This window comes from Stenella coeruleoalba (genome assembly GCF_951394435.1).
Source record: "Stenella coeruleoalba genome assembly, chromosome: 1".
Taxonomy (NCBI): Eukaryota; Metazoa; Chordata; class Mammalia; order Artiodactyla; family Delphinidae; genus Stenella; species Stenella coeruleoalba.
Window position 1 is genome coordinate 151,269,626 of NC_137169.1, and position 20,920 is coordinate 151,290,545.

General features: G+C 34.4%; 1 protein-coding gene across 31 annotated transcripts in view; it reads left to right on the forward strand.

Moving 5' to 3' along the window:
- The window catches only part of AKT3 (AKT serine/threonine kinase 3), a 395,069-nt gene that overhangs the window by 289,578 nt on the left and 84,571 nt on the right, over positions 1–20,920 (forward strand). For all 31 annotated transcript variants that reach the window (XM_079905016.1, XM_079905021.1, XM_079905022.1 and 28 more), the window contains 2 exons: positions 5,583–5,711; positions 17,725–17,939. In XM_079905016.1, the coding sequence (XP_079761142.1) occupies positions 5,583–5,711; positions 17,725–17,939 (344 nt within the window). The remainder of the gene's footprint in view (positions 1–5,582; positions 5,712–17,724; positions 17,940–20,920) is intronic.

A 20,920-nucleotide genomic window follows, 5' to 3' on the forward strand; every position in this document is an offset into this window, starting at 1 on the left:
ATAATTTATCAATACATGTCATGATATTAAATTTTGCTTCAGTAAGGACCCAAATTCTTTGTGATTACTTAGGAAAAACTGATATTGCTTTATGATAGCATAAAAATTTGAAGAAATCTCTCCTAAGACTGTGTCAGTAGTACAAGTTTTTTTGAAAACTTCTTTTCTGCTTAGCTCTTGTTTTTGTAAGTATTCAATATAACCTTTCTTTTCAACGACCATGGCCATCCAAGGATAGAATAGGCTGAACTAGGGACATTTGCAAAGGTACTGATACTGGAATTTCATTAAGAATTAATTTCTGGGACTTCCCTGGTGGCGTAGTGGTTAAGAATCCGCCTGCCAATGTAGGGAACACTGATTCTATCCCTGGTCTGGGAGGATCCCGCATGCTGCGGAGCAACTAAGCGCATGTGCCACAACTACTGAGCCCATGTGCCACAACTACTGAAGCCCACGCACCTGGAGCCCGTGCTCCACAACAAGAGAAGCCACTGCAATGAGAAGCCTGTGCACCGCAACGAAGAGTAGCCCCCGCTCGCTGCAACTAGAGAAATCCTGTGCACAGCAGCAAAGACCCAACACAGCCAAAAATAAATAAATATTTCTAAAAATGAATTCATTTCTCCCAAGAGTTTATGACAGGGGGAGGGGCAAGAAAAATGCGTAAATTGCTACTGTATTCTACTTGTGGAAAATCTAATCTTGTTTTCTACCTAATCAGAGAATTTAATGGTTAATTTTACCACTTACACTGTTAACGTGAGAAACTGCCAGATAGATTTAGATAATTTCTAAGACTCAGTGATGGCACAAAGGGATGGTTTCAGAGAGCCTTATATCACAGCCCTCCCAATCTTCCTCAGCTCCTAAATAAACCAGCGGTCTGAATGGAACAGTGTGCTTACTTTACATACAGAGTCTCAAGACACATCCTCTAACTCCCACTTCTAACCAGTCACTCTGGATTCCCTCTTTTATAATTTAAGCCACTGCTACTAAGAACCCCTTCCACCTCTAACATTAACTTATACTATTGGGCTATGTTACTCAAGTGTAGTAAATTCTTAAATGTAGTATTTCTTAAACCCCAACCTAGATGGGATCTCTGCTGTTGTATATTGTGAATTCTTTTCCATCTTAGGAAGGTTCAAAGTTTTCCTTTCAGCATTTCAACACACTGTCTTAATTCCGTGGTCATTAAGTTCCTGCAGGTCAGCCATGTGACATTTGCAACTTGGATACCCATAAACCTAAATATGCAGTGTGCAGGGGAGGAATTTCTTATTACATTCTTGAGCCTGAGGCAGTCTTGGTACTGATGTAACTGTGCTAAAAAGGGTTTGTAAAAGTGAGTGAAGGGTCTTGTTTTTGGTATTGCTACAGTAGTTGTCAGAGCGCTTAGGAACTGCTATTATCATTCCTTTGTTTAATCACAAAGTGTCAGCCATTTAATTAAAATGATACCTAAAAGATAGATAGATATATATATGTGTGTATATTTATCATAGATATTAGAATATATATGAATTGTATATTAGAAAGCTTTTAAAAGCTTAAAAGTTAAAAACTCTTAAACTTTCTAATAGGAAGAATTTAATTTTATTCTAGGCACCAGCAAGAGCAGAAAAAGGAGTATAGTGTTTTCTTGCTATAGTTTCTTGTTCACAAAGCACAGAGGAAAAAAGATTTCAAAATCTACCAAATCAAGATCCTCTGTCAAATAATGCCTGTCCGATTCAACTGGGTAAAAAATGTTGCCGTTTTTAAATGGAAACTCTAGGATGTCTAATATTTTTGTCTCCTCAAAATATGAACTATTAGATAACAAGCAACCCTCTGATACAAATTGTAAGCATTACCCAGATTTGAATATATAATCTTTTCTTTCAGACTTCCTATTTAACTTCATACATTGCTTTTGCTGGTAGATGCATCCATTAAGCATAAACATAATACCCTGCTCTCAATCCCAGATGCTAAGACTGACAGTGGAAATAAAACAGATGCATATAAAGTTTTATAATAGAGAGTACCTGAACAGTCAGTTACAGTGTATGCATTTTTCCTTTTATGGTTAAGAAAAGGAAGAAGGAAAGCATTAGATTTAGGAGAGAGAACCAAAGAAAGGTGATTTGTAAATATTTTTATTCCTCCTTTACACAGTGGAAGGGTCCCTAAAAATGTTTGATGAAATCTTCTTTCTGTTAGTGTCAAATGCACTAAGGAAGTGATTTCCAGGTGTTTTTGATATATCTAAGCCTTTGATCTGCTTTGGAAAGATTACCAGGTGATTCTGTGCATCCTTCACATTTGTGAATCGTAACACTGATCGTTCTTATATTTTATGAAAACTTTGTTATGCATTTGCATAAAATTATTATTTTTTAAACCAGACTGGATATTTAATTAGCCCCAATTTATCTTTATACAAGATTAGATTTGGAGATATCATTTTTTTAAGGTGATGTATCTCTGGCTGTTGTTCATACTGATGGACAAGTTGTTTTTGTCATTCATGCTCAGCAAAATGACATTTCAGGATGGTGAGAGAAGAAAAATAATTGATGGAAGAAGGTGGACACTATTATAAAATAACTGGCTCAAAAATTGTAAAATATTTGTTTTGTTGTTTATTCAAAAGAAATTGTTGCATATTAAAAAGTGTTTTTTTGGGCTTCCCTGGTGGCGCAGTGGTTGAGAGTCCGCCTGCCGATGCAGGGGACACGGGTTCGTGCCCCGGTGCGGGAAGATCCCACATGCCGCGGAGCGGCTGGGCCCGTGAGCCATGGTCGCTGAGCCTGCGCGTCCCGAGCCTGTGCTCCGCAATGGGAGAGGCCACAACAGCGAGAGGCCCACGTACCGCAAAAAAAGAAAAAAAAAAAAGTGTTTTTATTGAAGTCACCGAGCTGACAAAAGTGTTTTATAGGGTTCCATTTCTGAACTTTGCTCTTGTATAGAAGAGCACACACCATTTTGATAAATTATGAATCAGCCATTAAACTCTCCATGTTTAATAAATGATCAATACATTTATTGATTAAGTTCTACATTCAGTATCTCATTTAATTCTCAAAACAATCACATTGGATCGTTACTGTTATTTACTCTGTGTTATAGATGAAGTTGAGGCACATAGATGTCAATAGGTTACACAGTAAGAGATAAAACTTGAATTTACGTTTAAGTTCTCTGACTTGACTCCATAATCTTATGCACATTGCTCTCTACTGCCTCCTATGCAATATGCTACCTTATCCCCATTATGGTGACCTTTACCCCATCTCTCACAGTCATCCCGTAGGCTGACCTTATTTCTGACTATATCATTGTAATTAAGCTGATTTATAAAACAAGTAGAATGATCAACTGTCCTGTTTTGCCTAGAACTTCCCCAGTTGTAGAACTTTAAAGTCCTGAATCCTGGGAGCCCCCCTCAGTTCTAGGTAAACTGGGGCTCTCGGTCACTTTCATCCTGTTCCTATTCTTCATTCAAACCCTGTCCTTGCATCTCATTTCATTCCTCATCCCTCAACCCTTGGTATCTTGGAAATGAGATATGAGATTAGAGAATTAGGTATGAATCGGGATTTTAAAAAATGTATGTACTTATTGGTATTAAAAACAGTATTTATATGTTTTGATACTTCTGTATCTATCCACTTCAAAATAGTCTCGTCAGAATGTGGAGAATTAGCACATTAGCGCATACTATCATGTTTCACTTTGCATGCAAAGCATATAAAGCGAATTGACATAATATACACCAAACACATTTTATTCAATATTATTATGTATTATTTGACATTTTTGTAAGAATTTTTGTGTATTATAAAAGATATAGTATTTTAAGAACTTAATTTGGTTTGCTTTTATATGTTATGATGTATTCATATGTTAGAACAATAAGCATATTTTTAAAAGTTAAGAAAAGAGCATATATATTTTCATTCAACAAAACAACAGACACTCCAGTGTATACTTCTGTTTCTTGTTATGGCAAGGTAGGAGCAGGAGGAAGAAGAGAGTGTTGTTTGAAAGAGAAGGAAAAAGGGGAGAAAATCAGAAGCAGAAAGAAGAGAAGGGTTTTCAAGGCAGAAAGAGAAGTAGACAGATTCTTGATGTTCCTGATTGTTTTCCCTATTTAGGACTTACTGCCATTTGTGCAAATTGGGTTTGATTTTGGGGTCCAGTTAGTAGAGAATCATGAGGAAGATGCAATCTCTCTGAATTTAGATAAAATAAGAGAACTTTCATTTTTGAAAGGTTTAGCAATATATTTAGGGTTCATTCATCTCTCTGTAGACAAGTCAAAAACAGACTCACTTCTCTGAAGTCTATGCAGTGCACGAAACATATTGAGCGTTGAGTTCAGTTGGGTAGCACATTTAAGTTCTAAACTTAAGGACTTACGTGTACTCTGAGCTTGCTTAACTGTATTTAGTCTCTGGTTTATAAGACATTGGATAATATGACAGAGTATACCACCATCACATTTTATATGATTGTTGTCTGTTCATGTTCTTATATGGAATTCTATTTTGAATTTGATACTGACTTCAGAGTTTGGGTAGGCATTTTCATACATCATCATGTTAAGGAGTAGAATAATGATCTACTCCTTAAGTAAGTTAATTATCGTTCATCCTGCTACTATTTTTTTTTTTTTTTTTTTTACGGTACGTGGGCCTCTCACTGTTGTGGCCTCTCCCGTTGCGGAGCACAGGCTCCGGATGCACAGGCTCAGCGGCCATGGCTCACGGGCCCAGCCGCTCCGCGGCATGTGGGATCTTCCCGGACCGGGGCACGAACCCGTGTCCCCTGCATTGGCAGGGGGACTCTCAACAACTGCGCCACCAGGGAAGCCCATGGTACTATTTTTTTTCATGTGTTTTTTGTGAATGCATTTCTGCGTTACGTCTTCTGCATTATGTCTTCAAGATTGTTCTTTTTGTATTAATGGAGTCAAAGAGATTCCAACTTCATAATACCTGTGCTATATGTTTTCATTAACTGTTGAATGTTTGACTTTCATATTCTTTTTATGTGTAAAAGGGTTGGTAGTTCTTTATTACAAAGAACTGTAAAAGAGGATATTGCCTTACCTTATTTACAAAACAAGATTTAGGTTTGATTTATAACCACCACCAAAGTAACATTTCTGTAAGTGAATATTTTATCGTAGCACTAGACTCCCAAATGAAATGGTTGAAAACCATCTACATATATCCAGAAGATGCTTGTCTCTTTGGGATTGTTTTGATCACAATTTATTTTAAACAGGAAAACAGAGGATTGATGTTTGCTTTGGGAAGTTAATTAGACTTTACTTCTCAGAACTTATGCAATAACAGCTCTTACTCCTATGGGTTTAAAAATCAATTTATTATTGTGAAGTATTTGATAAAATGTTTCTTTTTACACATGAGTTAGGAAGCTACAGGGTTTGTCTTTGAAAAGTTCTATTAACTCTGTGTCCTCTTTCCAAAATATCTTACTCAACATTCAATTATTTTTCAAAACAGTATTTTCCTATTTTTGAAGACTATAGAACAAATTACGTTATCTTTCTTACTACACAGTTGGAGAATTTGATGCTGGATAAAGATGGCCACATAAAAATTACAGATTTTGGACTTTGCAAAGAAGGGATCACAGATGCAGCCACCATGAAGACGTTCTGTGGTACACCAGAATATCTGGCACCAGAGGTAGGCTATGTTTCCATTCATAGAAAAAAACAACACTGATATAATGTTTTACAAAGTAAACCATTTAAGCATTAAAAAAATAGCAGTGTCTACTACTTTGACCTGGATTTCAACATGAATCAAATCTGTTTTGCTCCCACTTGTTCAACATGGTATTCTAGGGCAAAAATATATATAAGTTAAACTTTATAAACTATATAAGTACAAGGATACTGGTAACTACAATAAAGTCCATTTTTATTTCTTGGCCATGTGTGTTTTATTTCTTGATTATGCCTATTTTCTTTCATTTATTAAAATAGAATAATTGAATGACTACAGCAAGAATGTGAACAGTTTTATAAACCGTCTTGGATTTTCCTTAGAAACAAAGAAACAGTGATAATTTGTATTTGTAATAGTGCGGGTTTTCATACTTAATTATTGGGAATTATTTCATTGGGAGAGTTAATGAAATGACAGTAGCTATATTTTGGAAATCATGCCAAACCAAAGCAAGTTTCAACTAGTGCCCTCCCCATGCTGAGGATTCCATACTAATTCATTAATTTGTTTATTCAAACAATTATATATTATTCATCTACTATATACTGGGTATTTTTCTGGGTGGTGTGTTTATACGAACAAGACACAAAGGACCCTGCTCTCAGGGAACTCACTTCTGGTGGAGGGAGACAGAATAAAAAAATATATATAACAATGTCATGCGATGAAGATGTGTCATGTCATGAAGGAAAAGAAGCTAGATAAAGGGAGGTTGTGGTGTGGTGAATGTGTTAGGTAGTGTTCTCATTACTATTACTACAAAACAGACCACTGCAAAACCTAACCATTTTATGTGATTGAAGGTTCTGCGTCAGGACAGCAGGAATGACTGCTCCATGTTACGTGGGGCACGGCAGGGGGTGACTCTGGCTGGAGGCTGGAATCTGGAAGCTCCCCTCTTTCTGCGTCTGACAGTTAATGCTGGCTCTCAACTGGTACCATACAGGGCTCTCAAAAGCCTCAGCTTCTCCAAGTGGCCTGGTTTCCTCATACTGGTGGCTTTAGGGTAGCCAGACTATTTTGGCTGTGGGTTCTAAAAGTGAACATCCTAGGGAACAGTTTAGAAACTGCTTCCATTTTTTTAAAACCTAGCAAACCATGAAGAAATGTTTCATTCGTTTTTTGAAAGTTTCTCTTCATAGTATATTTTTAAAAATTTTGTTATCACATACCATAAATTCTACCTTTTAAAGTACACAGTAGTGGTTTTTAGTATGTTCACATTTGTGCAATCATCACCACTGTCTAATTCCAGAATATTTTCATCACTACAACAAAGAAACCCCGTACACATTAGTTCCTCCCCTAAATCCCCTCATCCCAGACAACTACTAATCTACTTTCTGTCTCTATAGATGTGCTTGTTCTGGGCATTTCATATAAATGGAATCATACAATATGTGGCCTCTTGTGTCTGGCTTCTTTTACTTAGTATGTTTTCAAGATTCATCCATGCTTCAGCATGTTATTGATACTTCATTCCTTTTTATGGCCAAATAGTATTCTATTGTATGAACATAAACACATTTTATTTATCCATTCAGCAGCTGATGGACATTTGGGTTGCTTCCAGGTTTTGGCTGATAATGCTGCTATGAACATTTCTCTGTGAATCCCCTTTTATGGCTTTGTTTCAGGAACTGCACATCATTTCTGTCATAAGCTTATTGGTTTAGAATTCCTAAGCCTACACATATTTAAGGGGTAGTAACATAGACCCCACCTCTACATTGTAAAAGAGCATGTGAGATGGGAGATACTGTTACAACTGTCTTTGGAAAATATAATCTTCTACAGATAGAATGTTCAGGGAAAGAGAGGTTTAATCAGAGACCTGAATGCTAAGAGGCAACTATTGTAAAAATAGATGGGAAGAGCTTTCCAAACACAGAGAGCAGCTAGTATAAAAACTGTGAGGCAGAACAAGTTCAGTTCTTCCCTCAAACTCCAACAAGGTTAGTGTGGCTAGAGCCAAATAGGGAGGCATTAATCTTTGATGGATGAAGATAACTATTTATTGAACATGTATTATGTGCCACATGCTATATATGTACATTGCATATTTGGAATAAACTTTTGTGATAGGAAACCTATTTTTTTAAAGGTGAGGGAACTGAGGATCAGAATTTTTCTAATGTAATCTGTACAGTAAGTCCCCTACATACGAATCTTCAAGTTGCGAACTTTCAAAGATGCAAACACGTGTTCCATCAATGTCAGGCGTGAGTGAAATTGCAGCTTGCCCTCGTCTGCTATTGCTGACGATCCTTCGGCTCTACCATCTCCCACCTCTTCTCCCTCCTCCAGTCAGTAACTCTTCTTGCCTATTCACTCGATGCCAGCCCCTGTATGCCACCTGTTGTACTGTACTACCGTATTTTCAAAATACTGTACTGTAAGATTAAAAATGTTTTCTTTATTTTTTGTGTTTGCTTGTTTTGTATGTATTATTTGTGTGAAAACTATCGTAAACCTATTACAGTACAGTACTATGTAGCCAATTGTGTTAGTTGGGTACCTAATCTAACTTTGTTGGACTTACAAACACACTCTCGGAATGGAACTTGTTCGTATGTAGGGGACTTACTGTGCACAGCTAGGAGGTGGTAGAGATAGAATCAGGATTCTAACTAGGTTCATCTTATAAAGCCTATTTTTACTTTTTTAACCACACACACCATGGCCCAAAAAAGTCACTATTTCAAGGCCACTTATAGATGTAAATAATTGTCATTTTTAAAATAGATGCTTTGTAAATGCTAACAGCAAAAGGTAATCAAAAGAATTAGGAAATAAGAATACATTCAGAATGATACTAGCATTCCTATACATATAGTAACTAATAGCAGTTTATTATTGCAATAGTTCTTTTCAGTTAGAGATTAAATTTACATTTCAAGAATGTTGAGTTACTGTAAATAAATGCTAGTAATTTGAAATATTAGCAGTATTTTTCACAGTCAATTTCCAAATATTATTTTATCAAGGGCTGCCAAAAATAATATTTTTTCTGCTATGAAATCTAGAGTTAAAATCTTCCATTTTTGTAGCTGAATTAGGTAAAAATTTAGAAATGTTGTTTCTTGTTTATTCAAATACAAGATTACATTTTCTAGAATAGGATTGTTTTTGTGAATGTCATGAAAAACAAAATCTTTGTTTCTCTGGAGTTCCAATTGCCCTTGCTATACATTTACCATGGCTGATGATATCCCATATTTAGAATAACAAAATTAGTTGTGTCATGATTAGGGGAAATTATTTCTGTGGAAGATAAATACATCTCATTTCAGAAGCAGATGATCTCCTAAGAAACAAAGATATTGTTTTATATGCAAATGTCATCAACTGAAGAACAAAACCAAGAATTTAATGCAGGAAGAGTCCAATTGTTTCTAAATAGAAAGTTTACAATTCACAAGGAATTGTCAATTTCTTTTTAAAGACACGTAAGAACACCTTTCTGTATACCTTTTAAAAAAATGTTGCAGAAGTCTGGTCTTCAGAAGAAGTTTATATACCCCATGACTGAGAGATGTTGATTCGTAATTAAAATCTTGACACCTTGTTTTTACAGGGGAGAGTGAGCATTGTGGTTACTATCTGAGGATGACAAATCTTGAAACAATTAACTTCTCATGCAGTTATATTTTTATATTCTAAGTGTTTGTGTCCAACACTGCATTTTATTAAATCAGGGTAACTTTGTGTTATACTCTTACTTTGAAAAACAAGAATTTAAGTCCTTTTTTCTGATCTCTGATATGGATCATTTCACTGAAGAGCACTCATTCATTCATTAAAGAAATATTTATTGAATATTTATTAGGTATCATGCATTCTGTTAGGTGCTGGGAATACAAAGATCGTAAGAAATGGTTTTTGTCCTCAAGTAGCTTGCTATATTTTCTAAGGTGATAGGATATGGAAAATAATCATTACTGTGCAAGAAAATAATTGCTTTACTAGAATTATTTACAGCGTGGTGAGAGGAAAAGGAAGGGTGGTGGGAGGGTCCGGTGACAGTAAAGAGGGAGCAGACTGAGAGGAGGCTGGACACATAGATTGGGATCAGAATGCAAAAGAGTTTAGATTTGATCTCATGGACAAGGAAAAATCACTTTTGAACTAAGAGCAGGGCAATAATGTGATCAGATATAGATGGTCAGAGTTAGAGAGGGATTGGCAAGAAACTAGCCTCTTCCCTTTACTTCAGATGGTATCTCTCACTTTCTTTGAACCTTGCAATTTCTAGTTCATACCATTATTAATGCCAGACTTTTCTTGATTAGTAGCTGTTTATCAGACTTGGAATATGTGCCTGAGCACTGCTTCTCTTTTGAAGGGCTCATTGTCAATATTTTCCCTTCTCCTCTTCTTATAGAAGACTTGTTTACCCATTATGGAGAGATCTTTCTGCAACCTATCATTCATCTAGCAGTGGCATCCTTTACCTTTTAAACTGTTTTTTGTTTTCTTTTGTTTTTTTTTCTGTTTGTTTGTGGTTTTTTTTGGCTGCACTGCACGGCATGGGGGATGTTAGTTCCCCGACCAGGGATCGAACTCGTGCCCCCTGCAGTGGAAGCACAGAGTCCTAACCACTGGACCACCAGGGACGTCCCTAAACTTTTAATCTGGTAGGAATGCTTTGCTGTTTAAAGATGGTTGAAGGGTATTTAAAAGATACTTCAAAAAGACTGTTAGAAATCAGTTCAAAGCTGATATATTAACTGTACTATATCTCAGGCTCATAGCTGATTTTTAAATAAACTTTAGTTTTAAATGAGCTTAAGTTTTCTCTTGTGGCAAAGACCACCAGGAAAAGAAAAGTTTTATAGTATAAAAATGCCATTGGTTGAAAAAAGCGTATTTTTAAAGTATTTGTTCTCTTCTTTTGATGAAGAATTATAGACCTTTATTATTAAAGGGAAAAAATCGTGTCTTTTTTAAAAGAGGTTGCAGAGATATAGTCCTAGCAGGCATATACACTATACATTTAGTGTGCTACATCTCTAAAAATGCATTAGTGTATACAGTTTTAAAGTGTTTTTGCTCTTTCTTGTATTAGAAGGAAATAAATTTTACCTGCCGTATATTATGGACTATAAGATATTTTGAGGGGATTTTGTTTTCATAATCTTTACTATATTTTCATGCCTAGAAATTATAAAGAAATTAGAAATCACATATAAAATCTTACTGTTAAATTTTATTATTTGACTTGGCTCTCATTGAATCCAAACCATCCTTTTATGCAGTGCTAATTATTTAGAGTCTCAGCTTTGCTCTTGAGTTAGCAGTACCTGATCAACTTTCCAACTGTAAAACAGTTTGAAAATCAAATGTAGCTTACATGCAAGACCCAACAAAATTAAAAGTGTTAAGTACGTTTTGGCAGTTCACTTTTATTATGCCCAGTCCTCAAATGTACCAGCAGATAATCATCTGAATGTTAGTTATTTTTCACATGCTTATGTGATCACACAAAAAGTACATGCTAAAAAGAAGCAGATGGTGACAGATGGGGAAGGTTGAATAAGGTGGTTTTGGAAACCTAGAGAAATGCACTTCTGTAATAGTGTAAAAATAAAAATTATTTGATAATCAAGTTAGAACTAACAAAAAGATTGCAAAAAATGACTTGATTGTTGGGAAATACATAGTATCTAGTTGTGGTTGCTGTTCAGGAAAAAAGTGTATATAATTTTATTTCATATGTGTAAAATACTGTTTTTCAGTGGCTGAAAATGGATTTTTTGATGTATTCCTAGTTTTCAGAACCTCATTTTTGGAAAACATTTACTTGGTATCATTTTATTCACTTTTCTTTTGAAGCCTACTAGCCTTAATATCTTTTATAATATGTATTTTGACAATATCTGAAATAGACAAGAATATTTTTATAACTATTTTTAAAATTTATTTATTTTATTTATTTATTTTTCGTTCCATTGGGTCTCCATTGCTGCGCATGGGCTTTCTCTAGCTGTGGTGAGCGGGGGCTACTCTTCGTTGTGCTGTGTGGGCTTCTCATTGCAGTGACTTGTCTTGTTGCAGAGCATGGGCTCTAGGCATGAGGGCTTCAGTAGTTGTGGCACGCGGGCTCTAGAGTGCAGGCTCAGTAGTTGTGGTGCATGGGTTTAGTTGCTCCGCGGCATGTGGGATCTTCCTGGACCAGGGCTTGAACCCATGTCCCTGAATTGGCAGGCGGATTCTTAACCACTGCGCCACCAGGGAAGTCCTTGATAACTATTCTGATACAAAGATTTGCTTAAAGTCATTGTGATTCTATATAGATAATAGCACAGATGGAAATTAAATTCTATGTAAATGAAAGGCCAAAAGGATACAATAACTTCTTCAGAATGGGTTGAGAGAATCATGTAAATTAAGGGTGAAGGTAGTTTGTAGTATGGAGGGTAGTGTACATGGGGGGAGTAGTTAGAACCAAACTCGATTTAAGAGTACTAAATGGAATTTTATTTATTTATTTTAAATACAACAAAGAATAAATGAAAAAGACAATTTTATGGGCTCTATCAATATTATCTTTAGGGGATCTTAAAATAAATGAATGAGGTTAAAGTTATATATGTTTGTACATTTCATCTATAGATAAAAATAGTAGCACACATAGTTGCATTTTGCATACCCTTGGACAAAATTCTACTGGTTCTAACATATTATGAAACTACATCTCAAATTCTAAGCTTTTTGTAAAAATTAAAAGTTATTTTAGTAGCTTTCCCCAAACTGTATACATTCCTAATATTTTATTTAATTGTTAATGATTCATGTAACAATTATCCTCTTGAGGTGTTTTTGAAAACTGTCATCTTCCTGATGGTTCTGAAAAGGTCTCATCACCAATATTAAGGGGAAAATTAAGTAAATAAGCACAGTGATTAGTTCAGACAGAAGTTGTCTGCTTTATAGTTAGAATTTATATTTAAGAAATTCTGTCATGAGTTGGCTGACTGTTCATACTGTTTCTCGATAATATTAAAAAACATTCCATTTTGCTATACACCTGAAACTAACACAACATTGTAAATCAACTATATCTCAATTTAAAAAAATTTCATAGTAAAAAAAAATCTCATTTTGTCCCCAAATTGGATATTGTTTAAATATGAACAAAAATGATATTTTTAGTTCAATGTTAATGTCTCTCAACATTTATAAGTAGCAGCTTTTACTTCCCTAGAGTTCTGTCAGTTTTTATAGTAGCTATTTTTCACCTAAGTTCTTTTCAGTGTTATATAGTCTTTTGGTTTTAACAATCAGAATATTTGCATTCAGTACTTTGGAATGATCCTAATTTAAGCACAGAGTTTAATTTTAAATTCTCTGCAACATAAGAACATATACAAAACTAACCCTAACTGGGAACACTAGTGATTACCTATAGTGTTTTACAATGGCCATTTTTACTTTGGTTACAAAGACCCAGTTTCTTAGAATCCCATATTGTTTGTTGCTTCAAGATAAAAAGGAAGTATAGAAATCTCTGGGAAGATATGCATAAGTATGATTTAATCACCAATATTGTATCCATTTAGCTTTTCTCCTTGTCAGGAATGTTGCCTGTTCTAGGCAGAGAATGCTTTTGAAAGTACGATGTTAGCTGCATGCAAGTACTTGTGTCTGCATGCTAGGAGGTAGCCATAAAGCTTACAGCATCTTAATGCAGAACAAATGGCACTTACAGTTTCAGTCTCTTTAGAATCATTAGAGTGGTTGAAAACTGGATAGAGAGTATATATTTATGACGAAAATACCAATAAACCATGGAATTCATAATTCTTATGAAATATATAGTTCTACTGAAGCTGCAATACATTATAGAATCTGAATTAGAAGATTTGTAGTTCATTTTTTTAGCAAATTCCTGTGATGTTAGGAATATTAAAGGATTTCTGTAAATTATAAAGTATATAAATGTGTGTTTATATATAAAACACACATATAAGTTACCTGAAATATAAGGTTACCAGAAAAAAAATGTTTTTGAATTAGCGGTAAATTGGTTCATCCAAGTTCGCAGTTTAGTTTCACAACATAGGTGTACAGACAGTTTGTTTAGATGTTTAATTTTTTCCCCCATCTGTTCTGTCAGGATTATTGATTGAGCAGTAAGCCACTCCAGGGCATACATAGCCTCCTCATAACTGCTTGCCTTGAGTGCATTGTGTGGCCTGGCGAACAAGCTGAGGAAGGTGTTCCTTCAGCTTCCCAGTAAATCTTAATTGGTAAAAGAATATTGAAATGAGTATGTTTTTTGAAAGTACCCAGTAGCCAAATATTTACATTGGGAACTTTAATTGATGGTATCATTTTAAAATATATAATTTATTATTTAATGTCATCCTTTGAAATTAATAACCATTCAAGAGCTGTTCATGGTGATTTTTTAAACTCATCTGGGTTTTGATAAGTAGAAATATCTACATTAAATGTTATCAAATATTAATCAATATTGCCAGAACATTTAATAGTAATTGATAACCTGCTGTGACTTCCTTGAGTCTTAGATTTTATTATATCATAAAGTGAAGCAATCTCTGGCTTCTAGTGGAAACATTGAAACTAAGCTTTTTTTCCTAGAGCTTGTGCTCTGTTGGGGTGTTTATTGATATGACCTCTTGTCATTTTTTAACATTTACATTCTTTTAGTGTTCCACATCCCCACTTGTTCTTTATCTCTGTTTGGGCATTTGTGTTAAATGTACTTATAAAGTGAAGCTATATCTATGGTTACAGAGGACAGTAGGTGTAGAAGGAAATACTAAATGTCTGCATTCATATTTAAAGTTGATTTTAGTTTAAACATTAGTGACATTGATTTCATGGAAAAGAGACACTGTCTTTAGTTTAATTCTTCAGGATAAGTCTTTCAGTGGATTATTTCTTTAGGAGCAGGTTTTGACCTGCGTTTATATCTAGATTATATGATAAATTGCATTTTAATGGAGTTGAAATGTAACTTACCATTGTTGTACCTCTACATTGCCATTTATTCTACTGGTTGGATCAACCCTCATGATAACCATGAAGTAGATTAGCCTTTTTGCTAGGGAAAAAAAAAATCGTCAGAGGTAACCAGAAGGAATTGCAACTCTTAGGTTAAAGAATGTAAATTTTATATATTACTAGGCTGTGGATTTTAATTTCACTCTGGAATTTCTACATTATTTCAAAGTATTGTATTTTGAAATAATTTAGATATAAGGAGAGAGAAAAGCCGTTGTATGAACAGTGGTAACATGTTTTTTATTATATAGCCACATGTAGAATATTATAATCACTTTTATTTTTATTTCTTGTGTATTTCATCTTCCAGCTGTCTTGAGGTAGGAGTTGAACAGAAATCTTTCTTTTTAATTGATAGCAAAGACTCTTAGATAAAGAGGCCTGGCTGAGTTGTTGGGGTATTTTCTCCTCAACATTGCCTAAGTTTTACATGTCAGTAAGATAATACATTACATCAGATTTGTTTAGTACAAAGTAATACAGCAAACAGCTCTAATTGTAGCATTATGTATGTATATTTCAATGAAACCTCGTATGTTCAAAAGCAAAACCGCATATCTTGAGAATCAGTGTTCGTTTTACAAAGCTAAATAAAATATATTTTATTTTATCAAGCAGATTTTTTTACAATGCAGTTTTATTTTTCAGTTGCTTATTTCTCTTCAAAAATAAAACCCTTTTTTTATGTACTCACTTTCCCTTCTGGCTGCAAACCAGGTATTTAAACAAAAATAAAGGATTGCCAGTTTTGCCAGCTGGGGATGAGAACCCGGCTGGTGAAATGTGGGTTCGGGAGGCAGTTAATCCAGCTTTTATGCTTTTTATGGTTTTATGAAAAAAGAGGTTAAAAGCTACATTTGGCTCTTTATTGTATGTACCACTGTTTTGTTGCTGTTGTAGGAATGCAGTAAAAGGTTACTTAGATTTAAAAAATTTTGTTATTAGGTAAAATCTTGCGTCTATTAGATAAAGGCCTACAAACAGTACATTCTACTAATTGGATATGGGAGAGATTCAAGAGTCACTGGTATTTAAAAATTATATATACAGTATTTCCTTTAAGTACACAAGTAGAATTCCTTCTACTTCAAGTTGTTTCTTGTTTTCTGTATGTTCTCACATTACTCATTTCAAACAAGTAGAAATTTTAAATATTTTTGGCTAAAGATAGAAACTAGAATTTATTGTTTTCCCCAAAAACATCTTGCTTAGTTTGTTATTTACAAAAGGGTTTTGGAAAAATTTAGAAACTGGACTTATGTTTATATATTGCCAATGCAGTTTCTAGTTGTCTTTAGCCACGAAACAATGATACAATTGAATTAATACTAGGGATGTAACGTACAATATGATAAATATGGTTAACATGCTGTATGTTACATATGAAAGTTGTTAAGAGAGTAAACCCTGAGTTCTCATCACAAGGAAAAAAATTTTTTTCTAATTCTTTAATTCTGTTTCTGTATGAGATGATAGATGTTCATTAAAGTTATTATAGTAATCATTTCATGATGTATATAAGTTAAATCATTATGCTGTACACCTTAAACTTACACAATGCTGTATATCAGTTATCAAGCTGTATGTCAATTATGTCTTGGTAAAACTGGAAGAAAACAATCTTTTCGTAGCATTTGAAAACACTATTAAATAGATCTTTAGGTAACATAGTTTTTTTCTTAAAATTAAATTCTCCACCTTTAAATACCCTGTCTACCAAAGTGCCTTTCATAGTATTTATAGTAATCATAGTGTAGCTGTCAAAAATATTATGTGCGTTTTACGAAATTATTAGTTAAATTTTAAATAAAAGTCACATAGGTGTAATCTTCAACAACATACTTACTTAGCTCAAACTAAGAAAGTTTAAAACATGACTACTACTTTGTTCTGTATCAAATTCTCTCCAATGTCATCAATTATAAGATTTTTCTGATTGATTAATTTCATGTATATGGTTTTCTTGATCTGCTTATCCCAAAGCTAAGAGGATCAGATAAAGTAAGCTTTAAGATTATTCAAATATAGTATCTTAAAATAAAATATTGAAAGATCCAAACAGATAAAGAAAATTCCATTGGATGAGGAACATATGCAGTAGAAGGGTAAATCAAATTTTACCTTTCTGGGACAAATGGCACGTCATCATGTTTCAGTTTGAACAGGTTGTTCTAACATAGCCTAACTTATACTTGTGTATTGTTTCTTACTAAATTTATTTTACATGTAATGTGTTTTGGGAAATAAATTTAAGGTCATATACCCTACAAATATTGAGTCCATAATTTTTATTGTTTGTGTTTAATAGAAATTGTTGTGAGGTAGTTAAACTTTGGATACTAAAGTTTATTACAACCCAAACAGTAAATCTTTATATTCACCTGTTGCTTAAATATTTCCTGAAAGAGTTTAAACATTTAGGGGCCTCCAAAAGTTTTTATATTTATTTTCATGGTTGTCATGCCCTGGACTCTTCTCTAGTACATTGCATTTGTTTATTCCTATCATTCAGTGTTTGATTTGTAGTAGTTGGTTCTTCTCAGTACAAGAATGTGGTAGACACATTATGTTCTCTATAATCAGCACAGTTTAGCTCTAAGTTGTTACTTAAAGTCCATGTTAGTGGAACCAGAATGAAAAATTAAGTAGGCCTAAATGAAAATATGCAAATAGTTTTCATTTGATCCTTAGGGCACTCATACATTCATTTACTCAGAATCTGTTGCAATACCTTTTTTGGTACCCAGTCATTTCTGGATATATATTGAACATTTCACATATTTGGTGTGATTTATATCTTTTGTAGGATGCTTCATAATTTAAATGTCAAGATCTCAGAATAGCCTACCTAGGTTATGTAAAAATCTTATGTTTTATAAATAATACTTTAAAAACTAACGTGTAAAAATTGATCTTTTACTGGTTTCACTTTTAGGTGTTAGAAGATAATGACTATGGCCGAGCCGTGGATTGGTGGGGCCTTGGGGTTGTCATGTATGAAATGATGTGCGGGAGGTTACCTTTCTACAACCAGGATCATGAGAAACTTTTTGAACTAATTCTAATGGAAGACATTAAATTTCCTCGAACACTCTCTTCAGATGCAAAATCATTGCTTTCAGGGCTCTTGATAAAGGATCCAAATAAACGGTAAGCCGCAAATAACACACAGTGAGTTACTGATGAATGTGGTTAGGAATTGTGATATGGAAATTAATTCAAATATAACTGACTCCAAGAAGCAATGTATTTGGTGTAGACATCTTCCTACTGAGACACTGACTTATTTTTAACTGCATAATATAGAACATTTAAAAAATTCCCTCAACTCTTTCCTAACTTGGAAATTTTATACAGATTTTACCACATAAAGATTTTGAGAGTTTTATGAACAAACACTTTCTTAATTGCCATGGTGCTTGCTATTGTGGGGATAGGAGGATCCCTTTTTTCCTTTCAGTCTCTGGGCTTTATATTTCTGCTGATTTACATTATAAAACAGATAGAACTGTCTCTATACTCTCCTCCCACACGTTTGTATGTTAACATATCTAACTACTTTTTTTGTTTGTCTTTGAAGATAATTCTTTTCCACGCATGGCTGAAAGGACTAATGGCAAAAAGTGTCCTTGCATACTTTGTATTTCTATTTTTGTAACTATAGCTATGACCTGAGGAATCCTACAGCTCTTTGCTTAATGAGCTGTAGTATTCATTGTTCATGTTTATATATTTATTTACACATACATTTTATAAGTCCTACATGAAATGAGTATTAATTTTAAAATATCCCTTAATATATGTGTTTGTATATACATGTGTATATTCTTTGTTCCAGTAGATATATACGCATATCAGTATGTCTCTGAAAATCTCTTAGCCCTTAAGCGTCTTAAGGGTAGGCCATTTCATATATTGTTTAATCTTTTGTAACACCTCACATAATTTTTGTTAATGTTCTGTTTGTGGTTGATGCTCAGTATGTATTTGTTGACAGACTGAATTAATGAGTGAAGGAATAAATGAATTTTAAATTGTGGGCTTTGTCTACCTTAGAGATGGTTTCCATCACATACTTCTAGCTTTTAAATTTGTGAGGAACATGATTTTACCTTCAGCAGAAATAAGCAAACATAATAAAAGACGTGCCACCTTTATGCTTTGTGAAGAACCATTCAAACATGTTTCATAATTCTAGTAACTGAAACCTTACCTTATATTTATAAAGTGAATTTGTGTTCTTTGTCAGGACATTTGCACATCTCTTGTGTCCCTTGCTTTTTAGTAGCCTGTGGAGTAGGTAGGATAGATATTATTCTCATTTCCATTTGACAGCAGAAAATGAGGCCCAGGGAGGGTTACGTGATTTATCCTAGTTCTCACAGAAAATTCCTGCAGAACAAGAATAGAAATCAAGTTTATACTTGCCTATTTGATATTTCTCTTGTATCTTCTTTACAGTGCACCATTTTCTTAGTTTAGGTTTTAAAATGTATTCCATTTGATGTGATTGTTTCACAACTATTGTAGCAAGTGGTACTGGCAATAGATAATCTTTATATAGAGCTAGGATTTCAATTTTATCTAGTTGAGTTTTGGATCTAATATTTGCCTTAGATTTCAAGGGCAGTGAATTTTTAACCCATCTTTTTCTGACTCCTTCTGGTTTTCATGTCTATATCTCATTCATTTTTTTATTGTCATTTCCCACCCTCCACCCGCACCCTACCCCCTGGGGATAGCACGTAGTAGGCACTTAATAATTGTTGAATACACGTGAGGTAAATTTCTAGAATGTTAGTGGCCTGGTATGTAGGACAACTCCTAAAGTTTTGTCTACCCAGAGGTTGATATTGTCTAAAGAGAAGATGTGGTATTTTTAACTATCTGTTATTTCCTTTTAAGGTAAATATGTCAAGCCCCTCCACTGCTACATTAAAATATTGGGAATGCAAGGATAAATAAAATGGGTAATCTCTGCTCTAGTTGTTCATAGAATAATGTAGGGCACAAAACATGTATTCACAGATGCTCAGGTTAAACTACGTACAAATGCTTTTGAAATTATTAGCTGTTAAGGGGATTGGAAAACTTGAGCTGGCTTATGAAGGAGTTGCAATTTGCAGTGGCTTTCATGAAGAGAATTTTACATGTAAATAACAGCTAGAATTGCAAATGAACGTGGCATTTGAGAAGTTCAGCAACTGGAGTGTAGAATATGAGTTGGGTAACATTGGCAGATGAAGCCGATATGTTAGATTGTAAGGACCTTATCTTTCTTAGAAAATATTTAATCTTTATTCAGAAGGGCATGAGAAGCCACTGAATTATTAAAAGTAAGGGATGGTGTAATCAGGTCTGTGTTACGAAAAGGTAACTCAGGGAGCTTTGTCATGGATAGATTAGAACAGTGAAGCGCCAGTGGCATGTAGGCAGAGTAATTAAGAATACATATGGAATTGTCCAGATAAGAGATGGAGTCCTTCCTAAAGCAGTTCTAAAGAGTGCTAAATAGAAGTTTGTGAATGATTAAATAGAAATGGTGAGGAAGGGGAAGGAGTCAGGATACCTCTGAGGTTTCCAACTTGGATGACTAGTTTGGAGAATGGAATTATTATTAACAGAGAAGGAGTACAGGCAAAGGAGGAGGCTTGATGGGGTGGATGTTGATATTAGTTTCGCTATACCGAGTCTGAGGTTTCTATAGAAAACCTAGATGTCAAGCAGGCAGCTGAAAATAGTACCAGTGCTTAATAGAAACACAATAACTAATTTTCTCTGGGTATATGTCCAGGAGTGGGATTGCTGGGTCATATGGTCAAACTAAAAACTATTTTTAGTTTTTTAAGAAACCTCCATACTGTTCCCCATAGTGGCTGTACCAGTTTACATTCCCACCAACAGTGTAGGAGGGTTCCCTTTTCTCCACCTCCTCTCCAGCATTTATTGTTTGTAGATTTTTTGATGATGGCCGTTCTGACCGGTGTGAGGTGATACCTCATTGTAGTTTTGATTTGCACTTCTCTAATAATTAGTCATGTTGAGCATCTTTTCACATGTTTATTGGCCATCTGTATGTCTTCTTTAGAGAAATGTCTATTTAGGTCTTCCGCCCATTTTTTTATTGGGTT